Raw genomic sequence first — 26,340 nt, forward strand, 5'->3', positions numbered from 1 at the left:
ACGATTAAAGTGCATACCGCCCCCTACTGCATCGGTGTTAGTCACTGCATTCAATTCTCTGAGCTCTGGGAAAGAACACATACCATCACAGAATAGGGGTCCTAACTTTGAATTGATCCATATTTCAGTGACTTTGCATGAACAGCCAGGAGCCCTACTTTCCTCCAGTGCCATGCATAATTACAGTGGTTGGACTGTCAAGATATGCATGATGCTCGGTCGTCATTATTACAACAATGCAGATCACAGTGAGGTTTTGTTTTCAACATTGTTTACAGGATCTGACATCTTAACTGTCATATAAAGACATTTTAAAGAAGTACATACAATTATATTTGTACATTTAAACTGCCATAAAATAAGAAATAGGCCCGGTTTTGGCTAATCCCCGTTTTTTTTGTTTTAAATGTATTTATTTATTTAAGATTAGGCTCATGGCCTGAGTTCTGCGCCGCCTAACGGCAGAGGGGGCCAGGCTCCTTACTGATGACGTGGTACGGTCGTTTGATCAGAGTAGCAGGATGGCCGACCAGAGCAGGCAAATAAAGCTCGCTGCAGCTAAGAAGAAGGTAAATTATATTACAAATGACCCGGCTAAATGTAACGGCAAGCACTGATACGGTTTCTCGTTTGCGGGTGTATGTTGCTGGTGCTTTTTCGTCTGGTTATACATTTCTTTACGTGTCATTACACGTCGACCGAGCTCTGCGCTGTCGCTTGTCCAGTCTATGTCGCTCCCCCGGAAGCTTCAGAGCGCAGGAGTGACCGGTGTTTCTTTTGGGCCTCTTCTGATAACATTAACTTTACTAGATTATGTTGAGGATTTTTAAGCTCGCAAAGGCATTTGTAACATTCTGCGCTGTTTAATCAGTGTTTAACTCAACTTACTCACGTTGCCCATTGCGTCCATGTGTCTTTCTAGCTAGCTTTAAACGTAGTTAACGTTAAACGCGCTAGCGTTAGGGCAAGTTAATGTTGGCTGATTAATGAGTAGTTAGCTATGTGAGTGTAAAAGAATGACACAGTATACGAGCGTGTTTCTGCCTTGTTTTGTAAGACGATTCTATTACCTAAGAAAATAACCATGAAACAGCAATTTTAAAATAAAAGAAACTCCCAGCTACATTTGTAGCACAGCTAGCAGGATAGGGTGACGGGGTCTATTTTGACAGCTGACACCCCTTTTCCCTGTCCTGCTGTGTGTTGTTAGGCTAGCCAGAAAAATGGCCTCATCACCTGTGAAACGTTTGCTTCATGAAATGATTTGCCAGCATTTTCTTGATGCGAGTGGTCGTGCTGATAACATTTTACATTTCACTGCGATTCAACCCCAGTACTTTGAAATGGCAGATCCAGTAGTTTCCCAAAAATTCCCTGGTCGCCAACGACAGTTGTCACATGCCCAAACGCACAGAAGAACGAGGAAGTCTATCAACTTTTACATGAGTAACATACATGACCATAGTTTCCCATAGCCAATAAACTTTATCTAGTTTATTTTAGAACAGGAAGCCATAGAATAGCAGCTGTGCATTGTAGTCTACTCCTGAAGCAGAATCTTTTAAGTAGCTGGTGTTTTGTCAGAAACGGGAGAAGTGCATCCCTGCTTCATCTGACACCATTTTCACATCTCCTACGTTTCCAGTTAGCATTAAAAACTTCCAGAAGTTAGAGATGACTTGTTTAGAGCAGTGTCTCCAGTTGGTTGAAAATTGGATGCAGTTCTAGCAGCCGACTGCAGGATTTGTACAGAGTAATAAGATTAGCTACATTAGAGATTTTCTTCCTGGCAGAAAAGAAATACTTGCTGCATTCCTACTCACATTTAATGTTTCCTTATTTCATGTACTGCTCAGCTGAAGGAGTTTCAGCAGAAGAGCTCCCCTGCTAGTGTGGGAGGAGAGAAGGGTGGAGGAGGTGGTGGGGCAGGGGCCAAGAAGAAGAGGAAGGTGAAGGGATTGGGCCAACTTGAGTCATCATCAACAGAGAGAAGTTCTCCAGTCAATGTAAGTCAGTCCTACTTTTCATTGTTTGCCTGTTTATTGTTCTGATTTTACTGCTGAAATAACAATCTCTGTCCCAGACAGTCTCTCTCTGTCCTTGTTATGTCTGGTTTCTCAAATCCAGTGTGCCATGTAAAAATAATTTAATTAGCTATATGTATTGCAATCATTTGTGTAACATTCAGAAAACATTAAAACTTACTGTTATGTTGGCTGCTTACAACAGACAGACAAAAGAGTAAATCTAATGAGTATGTTATATGTACGTGCATATTACGTATAGTACATACAACCTGTGTTACTGCAATAGTTAGTTTAATGGTTACTACAGGCTGGCAGACTTGTTTATTGTCACAAAACAGTTTGCAGATTGTGAGATGATATAGCTAATTTACTGTTGAGTTGGCATTTTTTCCCTTCCCACGCAGTGTCGACTACTCATTAGCAACTTTAACATCTATTTTTTGGCCAAGTGATACAGTGGAAATACTGGTTATCTTAGAGACAGAGATGACTTTAGTGCCCTAGCCATAACGGTGGGATTTCTCAGGTTACAATGCAGTAGAAGTCAGTTGACCATCAGGTTTGCAGACAGAATGTGGGCAGGTATACAATAAGTTTTCAAATCAACAGTGCCTGTACCTAATTAATAATTAAATGTACATAATCAGAGAAAACTTACTGGCATTAGAAATCAACATTGGAAAGATTCATGTTGTGTGAGATAAGACTGGACATTTTGCAACAGTGGCCACTTATGAAGATAGCCTATGTCATGTTATTAAGATTCTTGCTTTATTATGAAAATCCAACTTCTAACCAGAAAAAATAGGCAAATAATTATTACTGTTTATGGTGGCAAAGGGAAATGTGAGCAGGTCTAATGTGTTAGTTTGTAGAGCTTATTTTAGATGAAGCCAAAACAGCATGTGTAGTCGTGGATTGTGCTTCTCCACAAAGGCAATATTTTTGAGTCATTTTTATTTGAATTGTGTTATTCTGATTCTGATTAGTGGTATCAGTCAGTAGCCTCACAATTCTCCTATGTGCCCTTCCCACTTCTATACCTCTTCCTCCTAAGATTTCTTGTAGCAGCTGCTTTTCATTCTCCATGTCTTTCATTTTCTAAATTGTTCTCTCCCCTTTTTGCATCTCTTTCACTCGTCACCCTTGTTTCCTCTTTTCTGTAGTTTGACAGTATTCTGAAAGCACTTAGTCAAACCAATGGAGTAGTCCTGCCTCCTTATGGCAACAGTCAGGTGAGCCTCTGTCTCTTTTTCCCTGCTCGTGTTTTCTCCTCTGCTGTAAATAGCTGTTCTTCATGTGGTATTTATTACTGTAACCTCGCTTCCCCATTCTCACCTCCCTCTTATGTGAAGTGCACTTATTCTTTCTGACAAATAGACCAGAAAGAATTGATAAAGTTAAGTGCAAATTCTTGCATTGGTGCTGTGCTTTTAAAATCCATGTCAAGAGAGTGGATTAATAGTTTAAAAGTGTGGAGGGTACGTGGTTATTTCTCTGACTTCATCCCAGTGTTCTTAGTGAACTTGCACAGTTCACCATCTAACGCAGAAGAACAATGTGGATTGAAAGGGTGTGTGCAGTGTGTGGCATGTGTCTCAATCGTTGCATGGTTTCGTTATGAGCACCTGGATACATCATGCAGGCATGCATCTAGGAAACCAAGATGTATGTGTGTGTTTCACTTTATAGCTCTATCTGTCCTTGCTACTTTTGTCTTTGTTGATTTCTAGCTCATTTTTAACATGCACTCTCGAAACTGTTTTGTTATTGCAGGTTATTTAAAATGTCTACCTCACATGAAGGTCAGAGTAACTAAGTAGTTATTTGTCTATCATTCAAATCACAGTTGGCACTTAAACAGAATAGTCTGAGTTCTTTTAGTGCTTTTACTCTGCAGATTTTTTCAGAAAGAGCTCCATGAGTAGAAGTGGTGGGCAGCAGTGAAACTGCTTTCCTGCTACTATCACCACAAGTAACAGATCTTACATTGAGATGCTCTGTGGTCTATTGTGAAATCATCTGATGTATAAATGACATAACTGACTTCATTTGAAACTATCACCTTAATCTCTTAGTGCATGTAAACACATACACAGTTTGAGATATCAGTGTGGTCTTTATGTTGCCCTTTCATCAAAACTGCTATTTTTCTGTGCATTAAACCAGCGTGTGCATTGTTTTTGTATATGTCTCACCTCAGACCTTTGCTGACGTGGAGGCTTCAGTTCCTCAGCTGCTGGAAGACCCAGAGGATGAGCCTGGTCGTGGCTCTCCTATTTCTAACCCCGCTAGTGCTAACACTACTAATAACCCTGAGTCTGTTGATCACAGCACTGACCTCCAGGTGTGCCTCTTTCTTTTGTCATTTTTCTCTTTTTTATTCCTCTTTTGTCTTATATCATATGATCTCTGTCAGTCTTACTCCTGTCAAGTGTAGCTAAGATTATAAGGCTTGGTGTAACATAGGTTTAATTTTAAATTGATTACATTTTGTCCATCAGTCAACACTTATTAACTCATGATGACAAAGCGATTTTTTTTAGAAGTTTTTGCACTTTAAAAAAAAAAAAATTTTAATCAAAAACTGAAATGTCTTATTTTGACTCTTTGCTGTGGCACCTCATATTGTGCTCAGAGGCATTTTTGCTTTAATTATCCATGAGATATGTCTAGAACTTGCTTGACATCCATCTGTTGCAAACTGAACTGATTGGACATAGTTTAGAAAGGCAGATATCTGTGTATATACAGTATCTGTCTCATGATTCACACTGCATGTCAGGACAAAAACTAAGCCATGAAGTCCAAGGAACTGTCTGTAGTCCTACACAATAACATTGTGGTGAGGCTTAGATCAGAGCAAGGCTATAAACCAATTTCTAAACCTCTGACTGACTGTTCCCAGGAGCACAGTGCAGGGACAGGGAGAGGGGTCAGAACTGAGGGAAGGATGAATGTAGCCAATTACAGAAAGATCCATGGAGAAAACCTGCTCCAGAGTGCATGCCACCTGAGACTGAGGTGACAGTTCATTTTTCAGCATGACAGTAACCCGAAGCATACAGCCAAAATAATGTTGGTGTGGCCTCTGGACAAGTCTCTGACTGTCCTTGAGTGGCCCAGCCAAAGCTCAATTTAAACCCCATTGAACATTTGTGGAGAAGCAGTTCACAGACACTTGTCATCCAATATGACGGCGCTTGAGAGGACATTGGGATGAACTGCCCAAGTCTAGGTGTGCAAAGCTATTTGAGACTCACCCAAGAAGAAAGTACTGAATTATGGGTCTGAACACTTGACACTTTACTCACTAACATCAAATTGAATTTACATTTGATCACTAAGATCAAAAGCAATTTTCACTTAATCACTAAAATCAATGCCACTTTATATTTATTCACTACAATCAAAGTCAGTTTACATCTAATCACTAAGGTCAAGTTAGCTTCAGTAACTAAAATCAAGGCCAGTTTCCATTTATTCACTAAGATCAGTGTCAGTTTAATTTACTATGATAAATCATAGATTGATGGGCAAAATGGCAATTTTGTTCATTTCAAGTTGAATCTACAGCACAAGTGGGCAAAAATCAAGGGGCCCTGAATACTTCCTGAAGGCTCTGTATGTGTGTGATGAAAACAACAGATCCAGCTTGCTTTTGTTGTTGGTGGTGTTTTGATCTGCTTAATATGCTCTTTATTTCTCAAATGTGATCCCTGTATTTTCTGCATTCTCTTCTGACTCTTTTCCTCTTTTAATATGTTTCTTGCTATCTGCAGGACTGCCCTGATACCAATGGCGACGAGAGTTTGGCTGAAGAAAATAGGTGGGTTACCTGACCCTCCTTTACATTGTTTTATGGAAAAACTCACCACACATAATACAGATACCAAGGTCCTGCTCTAGTACAGTTTCATGTTTCCCTAAAACAGTTAACGTACTGTATGTTTAGAATTTGGATTTGGAGATGCATTGTCCAGCCAAATGTAATGTCTAGCCTGTTTGTGTCTGCGTGTGTATTTATGTTTGTGTTATTCTGCAGGCCACTATCTTCTACAGAGAGCCTGCGACAGCTCTCACAGCAATTGAACGGCCTAGTCTCTGAGGTATGATTTTTAGAACTACCAGTGGCATCCTGTCTTTGTCTTACACTCACACACATATCTTTGTCATACGGTGGTGGGCTTTTAACATTAATACACATCGGTGGTGACGGATGTGCACTTACAGTGAGGGTGTGTTGCATCTATTCTTGGATGAAATCCACTGGAAGCATTTTAAAATTTGCCAGTTCTTTTCAGTGGCCTCAAGCACACTCACAGCATCAACTGATGCACCAAACCAGCTTGAGATATTTCCTCTGAACTTGGTTTAGTTTTTGCACAGTCTGCAGAAAACCACAATGTGTACATTCTGTTAGATTTCAGTTTGGACTGACCTTTTAACCTATGGACTAAAAGGATTAATAGGATGAGTACAGATAAGCATCTGGCTGATATAATAGTGGGCAATGCATAAATATAATAAGCAAACTGTTAATTTTACAAGAAAATACATTAATGTTGCCTGACATGGTGGAAAAATGCAAGTGTTACCACAGCTGACTAAGCTTGTTGCCCATCTGCAATGCATTTGCTATGTTTCTGTTTTGAGCTTTTACAGACAGGCCATTTTTCATTCAAGCATGTACACAATTGTGTTATTGTCACTTGCAACATTAACGTTTGTGAACTTAAGGATGTCTAAGGTCAGTATACATACTTAAATGTGATGAATTTTCTGTGCTGGAAGCACATTAATGTGTGTGTGTGTGTGTTGTTTCAGTCATCTGCTACTTATGTGAACGGAGATGGTGCATCTTCAGTCAGCGAGAGAGAACTGGAGGTAAGATGGAAAGCAAACATTTCCAACTAACTAGAGATGGTTTCTGAAATGTAAAACCCAAGTAAGAAATCACTTAAGCCATATACTGTTTATATGCAGTGCCATTCACAGTAAAGTGACAGAAGCATAGTAAAAGGCATATTCTTCTGCTGTCCATGAATCCCTTGGATTCCTGATATAACCAGAACTGCCCATGGATCATTGTATCACAGTGTGCCTGCATATAAAGTGAAACTCAATACAGTATCAAAATATTGCCCACAATGAATTTTCTCTAGGCTGCAGGAGAGGTACAGAAACACACCATTACACAAACATTTCTGTCTTGGCTCTTTGCACCATATAATGTTGTTTCATTGAACATGCTGTGGACATTGATTGCCCCATTAAGTGGAGCTTGGAAGCTTTTAGCACTGTCAATGTCAATATTAAAACACATTTGTGCACCACTCATAAAGATGGTATCGTTTGCCTCTTGTTAATGATTTGCCTTTGAATTTTCTTCCTCCTCCCATATGTTCTTTGTGTTGCTTCTGCCACTGCACTTTATCCCTGTCTTCTTTTTTTTTCTTCCCACCACTTTCCTGCATGTGTGCACGTGATAGAGCCGGAACCAGGAGCTGGCAGCCGCCCTGGAGTCCAGCAACCTAACAAACTCTCAGCTCAATACCAAGCTAGATCAGCTGGTAAGAAGCTGTGTGTGTGTGTGTGTGTGTATGTGTGTGTGTGTTTGTTTGTGTGCACACCTTTGTGTGATTGCAGGAACCACTTTGCAGCCTCCCACAGTTAATTACAACATCAGCGCATGTACTGTATGCTTTCTGCATGTCATCTTGAGAAACCACACAGTTCAAGACATCATGCATGGTATTTATCTTTCACTTAGGTTGATAAAATACATATCTGTTAAATACTGTACAACCACAGCATAAGGAGCACTTTGAGTGCAGAACCCACAGTTTAGCACACTAACACTGATAATGTCAAAAGGTTAATATAATGTAAATAACCAACAGAGCAGGTTCCTGTCTGGCATGCAAATGAGTTATTTGAGTTATTTTGAATTGGGCAACACTTCTTGGTTGATTAAATAAATACTGATCTTGCATAATATTTGCCTTGTTAATCCGGCAGGCGAAGCAGTCTCAGGAGCTCACAGATCAACTACAAAAGGTTAACAGCTTTTTTTTTCTTTCCTGTCTCCATTCTTTTCCAGTCTATTGAATGTTTGCGTTCCTTCCTGGTAATTCCTTAACTTCATATTTTCTTCCTTAAGGAGAGAAAAGAATTTGAGCAGAGATTTTCAAAGGAGCAGGGAGCAATGCGGGAGCAATTACAGGTAAATGTGTAAACACAAATTTCTCTTTGGATTTAGCATTTCTAAAACTCTTAGCTAGAAAAAACACTCACTGTGTATCTTTATAATATATCAGTGTATGTTGTTAAAAGTTCCTGGTATAAAATGGATAGAAATTTGATCTGAGAACACACCTACCCCATTCCAACCCTTCCTTCCTTGCCTGCTCACCTTGACAGACCTTTATTCAGAATGGACCTTTATGTAAAATCACTTGACACTGCCTTGACGCATGAAGAGCTGTGCTCTCCATTTGCCTTTCCTCAGGTTCATATCCAGACCATTGGCATACTGGTGTCAGAGAAATCAGAGCTACAAACAGCACTACAATACACACAACAGGCTGCACGACAGAAAACAGGTGCGTGAATGTAATAATCAGTGAAACACACTTGAATGAGTTTTCTCTTCTTTTTTTTTTTTGTATTGGCAAGACTCTGTCCCTACCGCAGTCAGTTAACTCTGTGTGTGTCTCTGTTCGTGTCTGTGTGTATAGCTGAGGCAGAGGAGTTGAATAACCGTCTGCAGGCAACAAAGCAAAGAGTGTCGGAGCTAGAAAGAACTCTCTCTTCTGTCTCAACACAGCAAAAACAGTTTGAAAAGGTTTGAAGCCATCACTCCCCATAAACAGAATTTAACGTTAAATTAATAATGCACATGCAGTATTAATGTTTAACTGCATGTACTCATTTCAGTTGTCTTTTTATTATATGTTTTTCTGTCTCCAGCACAACAAAGATCTTGTAAAGGAAAGAGACAGTCTGAGGCTAGAGGTGTTTAGACTAAAGTAAGTCACTTTAGCCTACTATTACCAATGTTTACTGCAGAAGATTTGCTTTAAAATCAAAGATGGTGTTTCAGATCCATCATATTGTATGCACTGCAACAGATGGCATGAGCAAATCTCCCCAACTCCTTTTAGATCTGGGAGTTTAGAAATGACCAACAATCTCTGTATATGTGTGTGTTTCCAGCAATTTGAGTGAAGAGTCAAAGCAGCAGAGCTCGGAGTTTTCAGAAAAGTTGAAACTAAGTACACAAGAGAATGGAGCAATGAGGCTTGAGGTGGAAGATCTTCGAAAGAGGCTCGAGATGGCTGAAATCATGCTGCAACAGGTGCGTTAAAACATAGGCACAGCATTTGACAGTGCATAGACGTTGAAACACGTTTTTTTTTATATCAGTAAATGGAAGTGGTGGATCTTCAGCATAGAAAATTCAGTTTGTTTGCCTGCAGTGGAGCCATATGTCATATAGGTATTAACCAGTATTTCACTCTAGTGTTTGTCCTTTTTATTTTTCTCCAGTGCTCTAGTCAGTCAGATCCCACCAGTGCCAAGCAGCAGGTTCAGTTACTGCTGGAAGAGAAGCAACATCTGGAGGCACAGACTCATCAGGTCTTTATAAAAGAATTTATATCTTACACTTATCTTTTGCCTGAAGCAGTGTGGCTGGTAACTTGGAGGCTTCAGTTTGTGGACAGAAACATATACCTCAGCCACAGACATCATAATGTTCTTGTTATTTTTGGATTACATTGACTAATGTAATGTCGTATATCCTTCGTAGTTTTCCCTCTTTATTTCCATACATGATTTGGTAAATCAAACTTGCAAACTGAAATTTTTATTATTAAAAAATGACCAAGAAGCTTTTGACATTTATGACTAACCACCTGCTTGTTAAGTCTTGTTATGGTAACATCATTACCTCTTTATATTTGTGGTGTAGCTGACGGAGTCAGTCACCCAGCTGAAGACAGAGAGAGACTGCTATGCGGAGCAGATCCAGGAGGAGGGACGTGTATGGAAGGACAAAACAGAGCAGCTGTTAACACAGGTACACTACACAGTAACAATAACATAGACATTATGGTTGACTATAGCTTTGAAAGTAGAGTATGTTTTTTGTTGTTGTTTTGGTGTCAAACAAAAGACTCATTGATGTGTTCTTTATCTGTGCAGGTGTCATTAGTTGCAGAGGAGAGGGACAGAAACATCAATCGAGTCCAAGAACTGGAGGCCAGCATCGCAGAGCTAAAAAATGCTGCAGGTAATAGGTGCACGCTGCAGCCCTCTTTTGCTTATTCCTCTTCCTCACTACTTTCCTCCAGCTTCATTATTGATGTGAAGAACAGCTTTGACCTCTGATTAATGACAGCAAACCTCAGAGGGACAGACTGCTATAATAGTGTTTTGATGCTCTTATCAAAAGTTTTTTTAGCGCTGAAACATGTCTGTTATAGGCTATAAGGCAGTCGGAGTGCTTCAGTCTTTTACCCTCCATAGTAGGATGAATGCCACTGCTGAATTTCACTTATTGTCAAGCATTCAAATAGCAGATTACTACATTATCCTTTCTGTATGATAATATTTAGTTAGCATAATCCCAGAAGCCTCATCATATGCACTGTAACATTAACAGTGAGCACATGCAGGTCACACTATTACCTAGTGTATTGCCCTGTAGCAAAATTATTAAACCTGATTACTGTAATCCACCTTTTTCTCCTCCAGCGTTGCTGTCACAAGAGAGGAAGGCTCAGGATGATGCAGGGCCTCAGTCCTCAGGGCCATCAGAGAGTGAAGTGGCTCTGCAGGAGGCCCTCAACAGTCTACAACAGGAGAAAGAAGCCCTTATTGCAGAGTACCAGGCACAAGTATGTATTACATTTGCTTTTTTGTCCCCCAATCAAATCTAGATACTTAAGGGAATTTATTATAGTGGTCAATATTTAACAGTTTTAACAAAACACAAATTGACTGAATGTTTTAAAGAACATTAGTACTAATACCATTGAACCTCTAAGGCCTGAAGTTTCTACAGTCAGCCTCTGTAATATTTCACCCAGCTGCGAGATAACGAGCAGCTGAGCCGCCTGTGTGCAGAGCAGGAGATGCGTCTGAATGAAATGGAGCGGCACGTGGAGAACCAAACCCAGGATACGGAGGACCGTCGGCGCATGTTGGAGGATGTTCAGTCAGACAAGGCCACTATTAGTCGTGCTCTCACCCAGAACCGTACACTGAAAGACCAGCTGGCTGAGCTACAGAACGGTTTTGTCAAACTGGTGAGGCTGAAAAGCTCGCTGTCTATCCTTTTTTAAAGGCACATTTATCATTATTTACAGTGTATACTTAGCATTTTTGTGTCTGTCCTAACTTCCTGATATGGCATTTATTTTTCCTGCATTCTGTTGGCCTTTTTGAATTGGTGGGTTGTATATGACGTACTGTCACTGTCGCTGTAGCGCAAATTGCAGATGGAAGGCAGGGAGTGATTTTCTACACAGGCAGTACAATCACAAGCTCTCAAAATGCTTAAAGAGTGTGTCATTTACAGTTGATCAGATCAATCACACCGACAAAGAGATGAAGCTTTTATCGAGTACCAAAAGTAGTTGTTCATAAGGGGGGGGGGGGACTTCAATACATCTCTTCATTCAGTTTTTCACTTCCTGCCCTCTGAGTTTCGCATACCGTAATAGTTATTTGCAACCCACCTAACAGTCTAATGTCAGGGTGTGGTAGACTACTGACTTCAGGCCAAGATTTCTGCTAATTCTTCATTTGTACAGACTAATGAGAACGTGGAGCTGACCACTGCCATCCAGTCAGAGCATCATGTGAAAAAGGAGCTGGCTCGTAGAATGGGTGAACTGCAAGAGGAACTGCACAATGTCAAGGAGCAAGTATGGGGACACACACACACCGCTCTTTTTCCACAAACACAATTGTACAACAGGAGACGGAGACACATTTTTGACACCAGTTATTTTCTGCATCCTTTTAGTATAACTTTCATTTTCTTGCCTTCAGTTGGAATTGAAAAATCAGGAGACTCGAGCTCTGATGGAGCAGAGGGACCAGGTATTGCACCACTTGCAGCAGTACTATGCAGCCTACCAGGCCCTGGTCTCAGAAAGGGAACAGCTCCACAAACAGTTTCTGCAGCAGATCCAGCTCATGGACCGGCTGCAGCATGATGAAAGCCAGGGCCGTGCAGAGCTGGAGATCAGTCACAGTCAGCTCAAACAAGCACAGGTATGTTTTTCAGAAATAAAACTCTGTTAATGTGACCATTTGAGAAGCAACAGATTTAACCGGCTTCTTCAAAAGTAATGGCTGCCAGTCTGTGCTTTTCATTTTAATAGAATACACAGCTAAGCAGAAGCAGCTTCATTTTTAAAATGTGCCGTTTTGTCTCTCTGATGTGGTCAAACAAGAAGCAGTTTTTTCTTCATTGCTTTGAATGACTGACTTCCCCAACAGGACCATTTGGAGCAGTTAGTCAAAGACAATGAGCAGCTGAAGGCTGAGGTGAGGGAGCTGCTCAACAGCTCAGCTCTTGCAACATCATCCATAGACCAAGGTAGGACTTCTTTTTATGAGTACCGGTATATTGGTACTTTTTGTCCCATTGTTTATTCATTATCAGAACTTTTTCTTTGTGTGTCCTGCTTATGAAAATTGGTGCCAAAGAAAAGGACCCAGGTTACCTTCACAGTGATGGCTGTGACCCAGATTTTCAGCAGCATAATGGTTTTCCTGTTTCACGTTCTTTAATTTAAAGGAAATGAAACATAAGCCTAGAAACTGAAAACTCTTAAGGACATAGTGTAACTGATGCAAAGCTTTTACTAGTAGAGCAGCACAAGCAATTTCAGACCTGCAGTTGTAGTCTGTCTACAGTAGTTTGAGCCTGCAAATGCAGATATGCTCTTGTGCGCTAGCTACAGATGAGGAGAGTAAATAACTGTTGCAGTCTGACTAATTAATCTTAATTTGTCATTATTTCATTTAGGAGATGGTGTGGAAAGCCAGTCCCTTCCAGACAGTCCAAAGACATCCTCTGCCATAGTCATCCCAGAAGACTTTGAGAGCCAGAAGGAGATGGTGAGGAGGGTGGTGATTGGTTTTCTTCAAATGCAAATACACTTTTAGGATTTATCATTGTCCTTTGCTTTGTTAAGAAATTTCGAAGGCAAAGTTTGAAGTTGATATTTGTTTCACCCTGTTCATCCACTCCCTCCCACCATTTTCTTCACGACTTGCTGTTTCCCTAGGAGGAGTTTATCCGTGGAGCTTTGGCTCAGTTGGAGACAGAGAGGGATGAAGCCAGAAGGCAACTTCAGGAGGAGCACAGGCTCCACATGGTAGCACGGCAGCAGGCTGCTGTGGCCCTCAGACTTGAACACCAGCACCACAGCCACAAACCTGTTCATGACCATCCTCATGAACATGATCACACTCAGGGCCAGCATAGTCACTGTGAACACAGTCATGAACATTCAGGTCAGGAAAACTCCATGGTTGGTTTGTGTGAAGTGAGAAGTTTTTGTTTTTAAAGGAAGCCCGGACTATGTTTGTGAAACAGGACAGTGAGCCTGTTTATATTCTCTGATTTCTCATCATATATAGTATATGAGGTTAAATAATAATCCTAATGTGTACTCTCTTCTGTCTCTGGCCTAGAAGGAGGAGTGCCAGTAGAAGTTCATGAGGCTTTGCAGGTTGCCATGGAAAAGCTTCAGCATCGTTTTACCTCCCTCATGCAAGAGAAAGTTGACCTCAAGGAGAGGGTGGAGGAGCTGGAGCATCGATGCATTCAGCTGTCTGGAGAGACTGACACTATAGGTGAGAATGAACAACATGAGGTTGTTTTTTTTTCCCCCTATGGCCATTATTCTGATCATGCTAGTTATGAGTTTTGGTTGTGTTTTATATACTTTGTCAGAAAGGGACAAAAGGTCTTCGTCACCATACAGATTTCTAGTATAATGGCTTTTTATGTCTTTCCAGGGGAGTACATAGCCCTGTACCAGAGTCAGAGGGCCATCATGAAGCAGAAACACCAGGAGAAGGAGCAGTACATCAGCATGTTGGCCCAGGACAAGGAGGAGATGAAGGTGTTGTATTAGAAACCTTTTTAAACAAAATGAAACTGAACTTTACTTTCAATCTACAAAATGAGATGGATGCATTCAGTTTGAATATTTAAGAAGCTTTTGCAAGAAATGAATCAGAAAACTCTTATGCAGTGACCACTTCTTAAATATATGTTCTTTCTCACAGTCATTTCATCATCATGTTTAATAGAAGCTACAACAGTCCGGACGTTCTCATTCTAACAAACCATTTTGTCCTGCTCGTCCCCACTGTCCATCAGGTGAAACTGGCAGAGCTGCAGGATCTAGTGATGAGGCTCGTGGCTGAGAGAAACGACTGGACGCTGGAGCTGTAGCTGGTGCAGAAGCAGTGAACCCCGACCTCCTTGCTGCTGGGGAGGATCACACTCACCCGAACCACCAAGCGTACACACGCACGGAGCTTAATGCTGTCAGTGCAGCAGGTAACTACAACCAGGAGTATGTGCTGCTATCCTGCACTTGCTCCATCATAAATCAGAAACAATAACATGCTCATCGTGAGCCCACAGGATGGAGGGGGTTAAATCAGAACACTACATGAATGTGGATGATGGATAACATTACTTACCTGAATTAGGGAAAGGGCATAAAGAAAGAATAATTAGATTAAGAAAAAATTATTTTTGATATTTGTAAGGGGTTTTACAAAGTTGAAGTGACACCTACAGCTTAGTGACAAAACCTGTCTCTCTGTATCTGCTGATGTGTATAGCTGTTGTAAGAACAGCAGGATGCACGGTGTTTTTGCAAAAATTGCAGGATGATAGTTGAAGGCAATGCCACAGTAACATAACACAGAAAGAGAGGTATTGAGACAGAAGCGAAGGTAAACCAGTATTTCATAATGTGGTCATTTGATGCACATCTTCTTATATTTCAATAACTTCACCACGCCGTTCTCCCTCTCTTTCTCTGCTGTAGATGCCATGGAAGTCATTCCTCTGTCAGAGCCCACCACAGGCCTGGAAGCCCCCTCGTCCCAGAAGCTTTCAACCGGTTCAGCCCAGATTAACTCCAAGCTCCTGGCACCCAAAGAGGATGGCACAGCCCAGCAAATCATACAGCTGCTTCAGGAAATCCAGAATCCCCAGGGAGCTCCAAGATCGCCCCCATTCCTTGGGGAGAACCCATGCATCCCCTTCTTCTACCGGCCTGACGAACAAGACGAAGTCAAGATCATGGTGGTGTGAGGTGTTGGTGTGACAGGCTGGTGTGTGTATGGCTATTTTTGCATGGCTATACTGTACATTGTGAGCACCAGTTGAGGTTCATAACATGGGCCGGAAGATATTTTGGTAAAGTGAGGACATTTTGGCCAGGCCTAACTTTTTTTTTTTTTTTTTTTAGGATTTAAGTAATTAAATTGGTTTAGGTCAGGCCTACAGTTGTGAAGGTTAAGGGTAGTATAAGAGGCTAGACAGTGCATTACATTAATGAGTGTCCTCACAGAGATGGCTACATGTCCTGAAGTCGGGATATTAAACACCACAGTTTAATGTTTGTAGTGTATGGATCATGTTCACAAACATTTGTCATGAAATTGGACACCCTACATAACTGGTCACAGAAGGATGTTTTTGAGCCAGTTACATTGAAATGCCCCTTCCTTGTTCTGTGTGTTGGCATTAATGTGTGCATGGTTAAAACAGTCTTTTCTATTAGTTATGTTTCTTCTTTAAGGCTCTTCCCAAAAAGGAGATCATTTGTATGCCTAAATGCAATCTGATTATTCTCTTTACTGCAGTTTTTAATTCCCATCCTCTAATCTTCATCTGTGACATAAGTGCAATAAAGGGGCTGTATATTCTGTCCTTACACTGATAGAGCGCTGAAAGTTAGCAGCTTGTTCATGAGCAGCTTCATCTCAGTTTTACACAGTTCGCAGTACACATGCCAAAAAGAGTATCGCATCTGAATGTAATACCCTGAATATTTACCAGTTTCTTTGTGTGATGTGAGAAGTGTGCAGTGAGAGGATGTTTGGGGTGGCAGAGGGAGTTCAAGTTAAGTCAATAAAGAAACTTTGATGCACATAAAAGCTTTTAAAACGTAGGCGCAGTTCTTTTCCAAAGTAAAGAGCTGGCTAGTTACATGATCGGGTTTAGAAAGGTGGAGGGAGATGTGACAGATTTGGTACCGTCTACTTTTTCTGTACATTTTTTTTCCTCCAGGCTGTGAAAAAAAAAGTCATGTTTTGTCCAGAACGATTTGTTAATATGTGAAACACGAGTTGTAATGTTGTCAAACATCCTCTTAGACTGAAGGCAGGGGCCACTGTTATTAAAAGGTGGTTTCCGATTGAGGCGATGGATGCGATTTAAAGACCCCATGAAGAACAGTTTCATTTCATTTGAGGAGTAATTATTTTCTCCATTATTGCTGAAAACAAAGTGAAAAGGGGTGTCTTCTTCAGAATGTAACTGTTAGATAATAGAGCTTAGGGTTCTGGGGATGCTTTGGGCATAGTTGTTTCTGCAAGCTGTCCAGTGTTAAGTTTGGCATTAGCATGTCAGATATTTAGGTACAGTATTTGAAGAAATTACAGGAAATGTTGGTGTTAAAATCTTTGTTTTTCAATTTTTCTGCAGTCAGGTGTTCTGAGGCATTTGGCTGAGCTCTAACGTCTGTTTTATGGGGTCTTTAAGGTTCTACACAAACTGACGAGTGTTCTTTTCTGTTACATTTTGTTTGTAGTTCTACATATCAAATATGATAGAATGCACACAACTTTACAACTGGAGTGTGCGTGTGTGTGTAAACTATTTCCTCTTCATCCGAAGTTGCATCTGTTGTACTTATTGTAGAGTTCTGTCAGATTCTAAAAGTAAGATTGCACTAAAACTGTACAAAGCTTCTCATTCAGCTCAGCTCTACCACAGAGCCTCTTAGCTTTTGGGAGATAAAGGGGAATCCTATGATGCCTCGCTCTGAAGCTGAGGGTCCCACTTGAAGTAACTGGATTTAACTGAAAGTGTGTGGGTGTGTGCAGTGTTGCACAGGAGGATGAAGGCATGTAAATCTGAGTAGATGTTAAAATTAATGAGACCGCTCACTTCAAGAAGTCATGATATTCTCAGAAGTGTGGGATCAGTCAGAGTTTAAGAAAATAAACCTCTTTCCAAAACTAGAGAACAAAACTGGTCAAATTTGTGATCTTCATATACAACAGAGAAACTAGGGAGGATGCCACCATCTCCACTGACTTCATATTTTTTTTGTTTAATGAAGACACAACTGGCGCCAGCAGCTCATATTTTTTGTTTAATGAAGACACAACTGGCATGTAGCTTTAGGAGAGGGATGCTCATTTTCACAAATGAAGACTGGATGTATTATTATTTTCAGTGCAGGACTCTATACCTAATAGCCAAGCGCTTCGCCAACACAACGCATTTCTTGTCCATTTGTGAACGAGTCTTGGTTGAGGCCACATGCGTGGGCTTGAGGGTCTCACCAATGCAACTCGTACAGAAGTCCCACTGGTGTATTGGTGCAGATTCTGGTGTTTTAAACATTATATAAAGCTAACTGTAATTACATGTAAGTTATATGGAGGCCAGTTGGTGTTGCTTACGAGACAAGTATTCAACGCATCTCCCCTAAACCACGGCACTTTGACAGTAACTGGTTGGTTGTGAAAAAATGTACTTCATATTCTTGGTTTTAAAATTCCTCGCTTCTTTTCTTTGGTTTCCTTTGAAACATACCACCAATAACCTTTTTGTTTTGTTTTTGGGAGTGGTTAGACTAAGAAGTAAACGTGCTATAAAGTTCTTTTTTGGGTTCTAGGGATTTGGGGACTTGTAAAATAAATTAATGTGGATAAAATGACTTCCCACACTAATTCATTGTTTAATGTGTTACTCGTGATTGATACAAATAGCAAGAAGAAAGTATTTATTGGGAGGTGGTGTACATACTGTACTGTAACTGTGTAGCATATTGTATATTCATTATGCCTGGTGTGTAGGCAAAGCTGCTGAGCCATGTTTGCTGGCTGTGTTTAGTACAGAATCGGGGTGTTGGTGGTTTCTGACTGGTTGTGGTTTAATACAAAGATTGACTAAAACGAGAATATATTTATTTGGAATAAGTTAGTATAGTAGTGACTGTCAGATGAAAGTGAAGGATCATTCAGAGAACTGATTTATTTGAGGGCTGCTTCTGACAGAAGCTTTCTGATTTTTTTTTTTCTTGAATAACATTTCTCCCTTTCTGCTGAATAAAACAGACTGAGCAACTTAACTATCATTTTGTATTTACTCTATGCTTTTATGCACACATGACCTTGACCGTAGACATTTAGATTTGTGACATTTAACAATGGCTCTGTTTAATTCTAGTGTGCCTTAAGTGCTGGTTTCGAAGCCTCGGTGTTCAGCCTACTATCAGTACAATTACAAGGACCCTGAAACTTAAGCAGCTAAATGATATTCAGCCATTATTAACCGTTATTTACACCTGTGATTTTCCTACTAGCACATTTTAAACTGTCTTTCATGCAGAAGGCCTATTGCTTTACCCAGTCATGATAGCAAAGTTGTGTGTGTGTGAAACCCGAATTAAAAATGTCATGGTCTAGCTCCTTGAACCCACCCTGTGCTGCTGACGTTTACTATTATAAAGAGACAAAAGAGGAAAACAAGGAGGAAACTCGGTACACTAAGCTTTTTAATGCATTGACAAAGCACAGCGGTCCTGCAGGATAAAGTCGTCATTCTATCCGCATCGGTTTGAACAAGATGCATGAGGTGGTTGCTGCTGGATTTCACACACTCATGCTGCCCCTCCTTACTCTTGTGCACAGAGAGACAAAAGAACAAGCACAAAAAAGTCTGCTACAAATATCAAACTACTTTCCAATGTCCATATACATCACTGCATTATACATTTTCAAATGTTATTCCCTTATAGTAATTTATTCATAATTTAAATATTAAGCATTTTCAAACATGGCTGTAGACAGAAGTACAAGTCCCATAAGATGTACTATACATATATATTAATACAGTAAGATACCGTATGTCAATAATAAACTATTTACTGTTAAATAAGTGGAATATGCTTTGTTGTGTTTGCTTTGCAGCCGAGGAGTCACAGAGGATCAATGATGTGTTTCAGGGGTTTGTAAAAGACGCCAACTGAGGTACAGGTGAGTTAGTGGTGGTTGGTGGGTTTGGTATTTTTGACTGGGGTCAAACTACAACACATCACACTGACAGCAGTGAAATACAGCTAAAAAGATGGGTTGACCTCAGGCTCTCAGGTAGCAGTGTGAGAACAGAAGGAGCGTTTGATAGTTTAAACATAGACCGTAGCTGTTTTCATATTCTCACTCACCCCCGTGACCACTGAGAGAAGGAAAAGAAGACAAAAAGAGGAAAGAACAGAAAAGAGATGGTATATTATCAACAATAAAATGCTGAAGGTTTTCAAGGTTCAATATATCAGGAGATTTGACGCATAATGTGATCAAAGGTGACTTAGAAACACAGTCCAGATATTTAAAACCTCTTCCATGAGGATGTACAAGGAGCTACTGCATCTAACAGTCATGGGCTGCAACCCAGGTCACAGACTCCCTTCCTCTTAGCTAAAAATGTAGGCTCTGGCTCTTGTGTGACTACTCGCATGCAGCTACCTGCAGGAGGGCGTACTACAATATATAATACACTTTCTGGTCAGAGCCTGCCTTGATAAAATAATGCAGCAACAAAGTTTGTGTGTGTATACATACATATATGTGTGTGTGTGTGTGTGTAAGCAAGTGTGCATGCACATGTGCACATACACGGGTCAGTTTCTTATCAATTATTTAATATTTTCTACATACTTTCTTTAAATTCTGAGGGTGCAGGATGTTTGTATGACAGTCGTGCAGGGGTGTTTCAAGTATTGTGCATCTCTGTGTAAAACAGGAGAGTGGGGGAGAGAAAGAGAGACATGGCTGGTTGTGAGGGAGGAGCAGGAGAAGGGAACCAGCTCAGGTCAGGCGAGGCAGAAAATGGCCAGGAGGTGGTGCTGTTGTCCAGGACCTCTCATCCAGAAGAAGGAGAGATGACGGGAGGAGGGAGGAAGGAGCTCAGAGGTCTAGTGGGTTGGAGAGGGAGGGGGTCTCCAACTGCCATGGACAAACATAGGGAGAGGATACAAAGAAGAGAGGATGGAAAGGAGACACATTAGTATTTGGTGTTTCTATTGACCCCCATGTGTAAATTCTTTCACATACACTAAAATACGCAGCGCCCTGTGGGGGGTGCTCCGGGAGTACGGGGTCCGACCGGAGCAGGAGCTTGGTTCGCATCGCCGGCAGTAAGTCAGACTTGTTTCCAGTGCATGTTGGACTCCAGCAGGGCTGCCCTTTGTCACCGGTTCTGTTCATTATTTTTATGGACAGAATTTCTAGGCGCAGCCAGGGGCCGGAGGGAGTCCGGTTTGGGGACCACAGGATCTCGTCTCTGCTTTTTGCAGACGACGTTGTCCTGTTGGCCCCATCAAACCAGGACCTCCAGCGTGCACTGGGGCGGTTTGCAGCCGAGTGTGAAGCGGCTGGGATGAGAATCAGCACCTCCAAATCCGAGGCCATGGTTCTCAGTCGGAAAAGGGTGGCTTGTTCCCTTCAGGTTGGTGGAGAGTTCCTGCCTCAAGTGGAGGAGTTCAAGTATCTTGGGGTCTTGTTCACGAGTGAGGGAAGGATGGAACGGGAGATTGACAGGCGGATCGATGCAGCTTCTGCAGTAATGCGGTCGATGTACCGATCCGTCGTGGTGAAGAAGGAGCTGAGCTGTAAGGCAAAGCTCTCGATTTACTGGTCAATCTACGTTCCCACTCTCACCTATGGTCATGAGCTTTAGGTCATGACCGAAAGGACAAGATCCCGGATACAGGCGGCTGAAATGAGCTTTCTCCGCAGCCTCCTGGGCGCCTTCCTAGGGAGGTGTTCCGGGCATGTCCCACCGGGAGGAGGCCCCGGGGAAGACCCAGGACACGCTGGAGGGACTATGTCACTCGGCTGGCCTGGGAACGCCTCGGCATTCCCCCGGAGGAGCTGGAGGAAGTGTCTGGAGAGAGGGAAGTCTGGGCATCTTTGCTTAGACTGCTGCCCCCGCGAACCGGTCCCGGATAAGCGGAGGAAAATGGATGGATGGACACTAAAATACTGCACCTTCACTCACACAGTCGACCACATATGAGGTAACACATGGAAGAAACACGGAGACACAACCAACATTGCAGAGATATTAGGCTCAGTTACTATAATTACAGTACAAGTAGTATGTGTTTGCAGTTCAGGCCAGGTATTACTCCACATCTAAGAACAGTAGAGTGACTTGCAGTTACAAAGACTTTTTACTATATGTTATTTCATTGTTGAGCCCTGGTTATTAGACTAAATCTCTTAACATACTGGAACATTAACTGAGCGGTGTATAATTGGAAGTACATACAACTTTGAATAAACCATTTTTTTACCATTTATTTGTGACAGGCATCATCATTTTATGTTGCATCTGTTGATCATAGCCAAACTACAGCAGCCTAACTTCTCATAGTTTTTAGAATACCTGTTCTTTTCACCTTACACAGTATCTTTGACTCATCTCTCTTCCTCCACAGTTTAAAAACATATAGAATATAGTTGACTTCTGCTCCAATGATACAAAAAGCAGCCTAAATTACAACACCCTGCCGACCTCAACTTCTACCCACCCAGTTACAGAAAGTGAAGTTCTGTTGGGCAGAAAACAAATGACTCTGAAGGACAATTTCAGACACTCAGTGACATTCTGTAGTTACAGATGGATGGGATGTCATGGCATATATATACACACCACACACAACACTGACACAAAACCAACATCAGTCTTTAAGCTTTGGACATTTGGCATCTGTTTAACCGGCTGCTACTGTTAACTGAGAACATTTCTTCATTCCCATTTTGACATAGTGACTTCAATAAACGAATTAGCATCAACTCCAAAAGGTCATGACCACAATCAGGTCACACATTGATGCAAACACACATTCCCTCTGAAAGTGTGTGTGTTTGCCCTTGCAGCACTCTGAGAAGAAAAGAAGAAGTGAGAAAAAGAAAATGCCATGCAGTGAAAGGATGTGTTCTGAGAGGTAGAAAAAGAAGGAAAGGGATGGGGATGGCGATGATGATGATAGTAGACAGTACCCACCATACCAGAAACGTTAGTCCTCACTGGTCAGAGATAGTGATTCTGTAGAAGGAGCCATAGTTATGTGTGAGATATAGGTGTGGTGAGGGAGAGAGTGATGAAGGGAAGAAAAGAGAAAAGGAGTGCAAACTGTTACAGTGCAGGAAAGGACCGACGTCACATGTGCTCAGCTCTCACTCAGGATAGACCGTAAAACAGGAAAAGGAACTGGATGGAAAAAAAATCAACAATTTGAGGATTTTGAGATGCTCAGATCAGATTGTGAGGCTGAATTTGCTGAGCATCATTCACTGTCCGCTTCCATTTATCTTTTTCCCCTCATCTGGGTGTCTTCACATCCCCCTCAGTATCCACACTTCAGGTTGGGGTAGCTCTTCATAATATTATGAGCTATAGTTTGAATGTTACTATCCTTGTAGAGTCTACTGTACATACTTTAGGTTTTTGAGTATAAAACTATCACCTTTTGACTCACCTGGGTACACTTGGGGGTGCACGGTTAGGTCTGGAGGGAACAGTGGGTGGCAGCCCACTGTAAGGGTCGGGGGAAACTCCAGGGCGAGACGGGACAGGGGGTCCTCCAGCAGGTGGAGGCCCGCGAGAGACTGGGCGGGTTGGGGGTCCTGGTGGAGCCCTACGGCTTGGAGTTGGACTGGTGGCTGGAGACCTGGAGGAAAAGAGAGGGAACAAACTGAGAAAACAAGCATTAGAGAAGTGTTACGTCAACCATGAAGTCGCATGTTAGCATTCTTCCATTATCCTCTCTCTATTTCCATCATGCCTTACCTTCCTCCGGAGCTGCTCCGTTGCACCTGCAACCAGGTGTCGTCCACAGGTGGTGGCATGGTGGTGCTTACTGTGGATGTACTGATGTCACCGATGATGCCGAGGGCCTCCCGCAGGGCGTGGTACATCCGCAGCATCTCATCACGGTGCTGGGCCTGTTCCTGAGACTCCTCCATCAGCGTGTTCTGGTCGGCACATGAGTACAACTGGGCCAGCAGCTCAGCATTAATAAACTCCTTGGTCTGGACACCAAGAGGGAGAGAAAAGTTTTGTAATGAAAGTTGTACTTTCTGTTTTTTCTTAATAACTGCTGCTTCCCACACTGATGGCTTACATTGTTAATCATGAGGTGCATGATGGTTTTTGGCATCAAGTCACGGACAGTCTTGTTCACAATGGCCATATAGGAGTCGACCAGGTTGCGAATGGTCTCCACCTGCCGCTCGAGCTGAGGGTCCATGCTGTGCACAAATTTGTCAGAGCTGTTTTCATCACCACCATCACTCTGCAATGAGTTTGATTGTAGAGAAAGACGTTAGAGAAACAAGAGCTGTTAAAAAGGACAAAACAGGAGGTTAAAATCACTATTATTATAAGGAGTATTTTGGATAAAATATTCTGTATAACAATGTTATTTGTTTGAACACAGTCCCAATGGTCACACCATGCTCCCCATCTTATTGCTGCAAACAATAACTGCTGGTACCACTGAATAGCCGTTACTGTCAGCTAATCAAATCAGATGTGATGCCCAACAAATACGTAAGTGTCACTCCATTTAAATAAAGTCCTGCTAGTTCATTGTTTTGGGGCAAAACCTTCTATAAAAGGCACAAAAAGTATGCAAATGTGTTATGTAGACCAAAATAACATATTTCACATAACGTACCTTTCCTTCCTTCTCCTACAAGGTGAAACAGTGATGGAGGGGGAAAAAAGCATTGAAAAAGACAGATAGCACATGAGAGACAACAACATAAAAAACTCTAGATAACTCGTGTAAAAAACAAAGCAATAATATTTTTGTCTATTTAATTTTGTCAAAGCAAGGGTAAGAATGTTTACTGTGGTTGTTATTTTAAGTAAAATTGTTTCAGCTATGCATGATAAAAATAAATAAGTGCAATATTAATGCTGTTTGTACTTCTAAATAAGTCTTACTGTGACCCGTTCAGGATAAACTCCTGCTCGGAGGAAGGAGGCCTTCCAAGCATCAATATCTTCCTGACTCTCACAGGCCAGCTCCAGCTGACGGTAGTCTTTATACACATTTCTGTGGACAGGCAGTAACAACAGCAATAGTAATGGCAATCAATTTTTCATTTGTAATGGAGTTAGCTGAGGTTGTATATAGCATTTCACTTATTTCTGTGTAACTGTTCCATTTGTCTGAACAAAGAATGAAAGTCAGGTAGAGAATACATTTTAACTTGGCTGCAAAATCATGTTGTAACATATCATGTGATCAACAATGTGTACATATATTCAGATGTGTTCCTAATATTCTGACCCTCTCATGTATGTAACATTGAAGTACATTCAATTGTACAGGTGTGCCTAATAAAGTGGCCGGTAAGTGTACATTGTATGCTGATGTGTTTATGTGTCTTAAAACACCTCTGTTCAGTGTTGAAGAGAGCAAAGATATGCTTGCTAGACATGAAGCCTTTCTCCACATCACGCAGCTTCAGGTTGTCCACCTGCAGCATGTACTTCTTCTCTTTCTCCTGCAGGGGGCAAAAGAGAAACGCAACAACAGCACACGTGAGGAAGAAAGAGAGAGACTGATGTGCTCCATGGGTGAGGAATTTGGCCATAAGGATAGCATTTGCACTGACAATGTATGTAAGCCCAAAGCAGCGTAAAAAGCTACTGCAAAATTAGATGCTGCATTGTGATAATTGTAGGGTGATCGATGTACTACTTAATATATATTTTAAGATTTTGCAATATCAGCTTGAGAAGCCATTATAATAATAATAACACAAACTGGAGTAAAAGAGACAAAAATAAGGCGGGTGAAAGAAGTCTGGGAACCCAGATTTAACATCAGAGAAGAAAAAGGCAAGAGAGACAAACTGGAAAGTTGTGCACAGTCCTCAAGGTTGTGGTTTTGATTACAGTTGTGCAGGTTTTAAAAAAAGTGAGTGACAAATGAGAAACACCCATACAAAGAGAGAGAGAGAGAGGGAGAGAGAAAATGCCTCCCAGTACATAAGTTTCTTTTACTTGTAAATCTGCATAAAACATATGTTATCCAGTCACACAAGCACTTTTTGAATTGAGGAACCTCACAGTTTGTCAACTCTGTCTGACACATGCCATCATTCTCTCTCCTCCTTTATCTCAGTGTCTCTCACTTACGTAGGCTTGTACAACTATCTTTGTGAGAACATTCATTAGCATAACACATTCCCTAGCTCTGTGCGCGTACACACACACACACACACACACACACACTGCGTTGGTTGCAAACAGCACCTTGGAGCATACTCTCTAACTAACCTTAAAACCATCTGGATAGCTAACCACAGGCCTGCCCTGCCCAACCCAGTGTGTGTGTGTGTGTGTGTGTAGGTTTGTCTTTATATACTTGTGCGAACCAACCCCTGACAGAACACCTTTCTTGTGTGGACCTTTTGGGTGGTCCACACAAGGAAAATGCTAGGATAGGCTCCTTTCATTCTAAAGAATGATCTGTCTAAGGTTCAGAAGATGTCCACATACAGAGGGTAAAGTCAGAAAAATGTGTGCCAGCTTGTGCTCTAAAAGTATCATGCTCTGATTAAATACTGCTTAAGATGAATTCATGCAATACTGCCTGTGTCTTTAAAAGGGCGCAGACAGGGCAGCTTAGAAGTGGGCGGGAATCAAGCAATATTTATAAAACCTGGAGCTTGAGGCTCACCTTCAACTAATGTTACGTTAAATGCATGCCTCAACACTGCAGAGACTGCGGTAGCACCACAATCGGTGTGCTGAGAGATACAACGAGTAGAGACCCATGAAAGCTGAATTAGACAATGAAAAAAACTCTGCAAATTGTCCAGGTAAGATTTATGAAACTAGTTAGTTGTTTTGGTTTGAAACTAAATTCTGGTTTAGTCCTCTGGCTCATTCTCCAGTGTTAGTATTTGTGAAGCTATTAAGCTAATGTTAGCTTTAACT

At 41.4% G+C, this 26,340-nt stretch overlaps 2 protein-coding genes across 5 annotated transcripts in view; one reads left to right on the plus strand and one right to left on the minus strand.

The window, feature by feature from the left end:
• The first annotated feature begins 449 nt into the window (after nucleotides 1-449).
• Nucleotides 450-17,329, plus strand: golga2 (golgin A2). The gene is given in 29 exon segments (XM_020600891.1): nucleotides 450-569; nucleotides 1,857-2,006; nucleotides 3,194-3,262; nucleotides 4,231-4,374; nucleotides 5,810-5,856; nucleotides 6,073-6,136; nucleotides 6,855-6,914; nucleotides 7,520-7,600; nucleotides 8,049-8,087; nucleotides 8,191-8,253; nucleotides 8,539-8,632; nucleotides 8,768-8,874; nucleotides 9,000-9,058; nucleotides 9,246-9,387; nucleotides 9,579-9,668; nucleotides 10,003-10,110; nucleotides 10,236-10,323; nucleotides 10,788-10,930; nucleotides 11,123-11,341; nucleotides 11,849-11,962; nucleotides 12,090-12,314; nucleotides 12,543-12,642; nucleotides 13,075-13,166; nucleotides 13,337-13,565; nucleotides 13,746-13,907; nucleotides 14,073-14,179; nucleotides 14,440-14,497; nucleotides 14,500-14,622; nucleotides 15,122-17,329. Coding segments are annotated over 29 exon segments (3,294 nt in total). The 5' UTR covers nucleotides 450-521; the 3' UTR covers nucleotides 15,391-17,329.
• Nucleotides 17,330-18,858: 1,529 nt separating this feature from the next.
• dnm1a (dynamin 1a) overlaps nucleotides 18,859-26,340 on the minus strand; it is a 45,267-nt gene continuing 37,785 nt past the window's right edge. For all 4 annotated transcript variants that reach the window (XM_020600808.1, XM_020600806.1, XM_020600807.1 and 1 more), the window contains 7 exons: nucleotides 24,790-24,899; nucleotides 24,334-24,445; nucleotides 24,062-24,076; nucleotides 23,507-23,677; nucleotides 23,173-23,414; nucleotides 22,862-23,053; nucleotides 18,859-20,321 (listed from right to left, as the gene is read on the minus strand). In XM_020600808.1, coding sequence (XP_020456464.1) covers nucleotides 20,291-20,321; nucleotides 22,862-23,053; nucleotides 23,173-23,414; nucleotides 23,507-23,677; nucleotides 24,062-24,076; nucleotides 24,334-24,445; nucleotides 24,790-24,899 — 873 coding nt within the window. In that variant the 3' untranslated portion in view covers nucleotides 18,859-20,290. The remainder of the gene's footprint in view (nucleotides 20,322-22,861; nucleotides 23,054-23,172; nucleotides 23,415-23,506; nucleotides 23,678-24,061; nucleotides 24,077-24,333; nucleotides 24,446-24,789; nucleotides 24,900-26,340) is intronic.

This window comes from Monopterus albus, unplaced genomic scaffold (assembly GCF_001952655.1).
Source record: "Monopterus albus unplaced genomic scaffold, M_albus_1.0 scaffold49.1, whole genome shotgun sequence".
Lineage (NCBI taxonomy): Eukaryota > Metazoa > Chordata > Actinopteri > Synbranchiformes > Synbranchidae > Monopterus > Monopterus albus.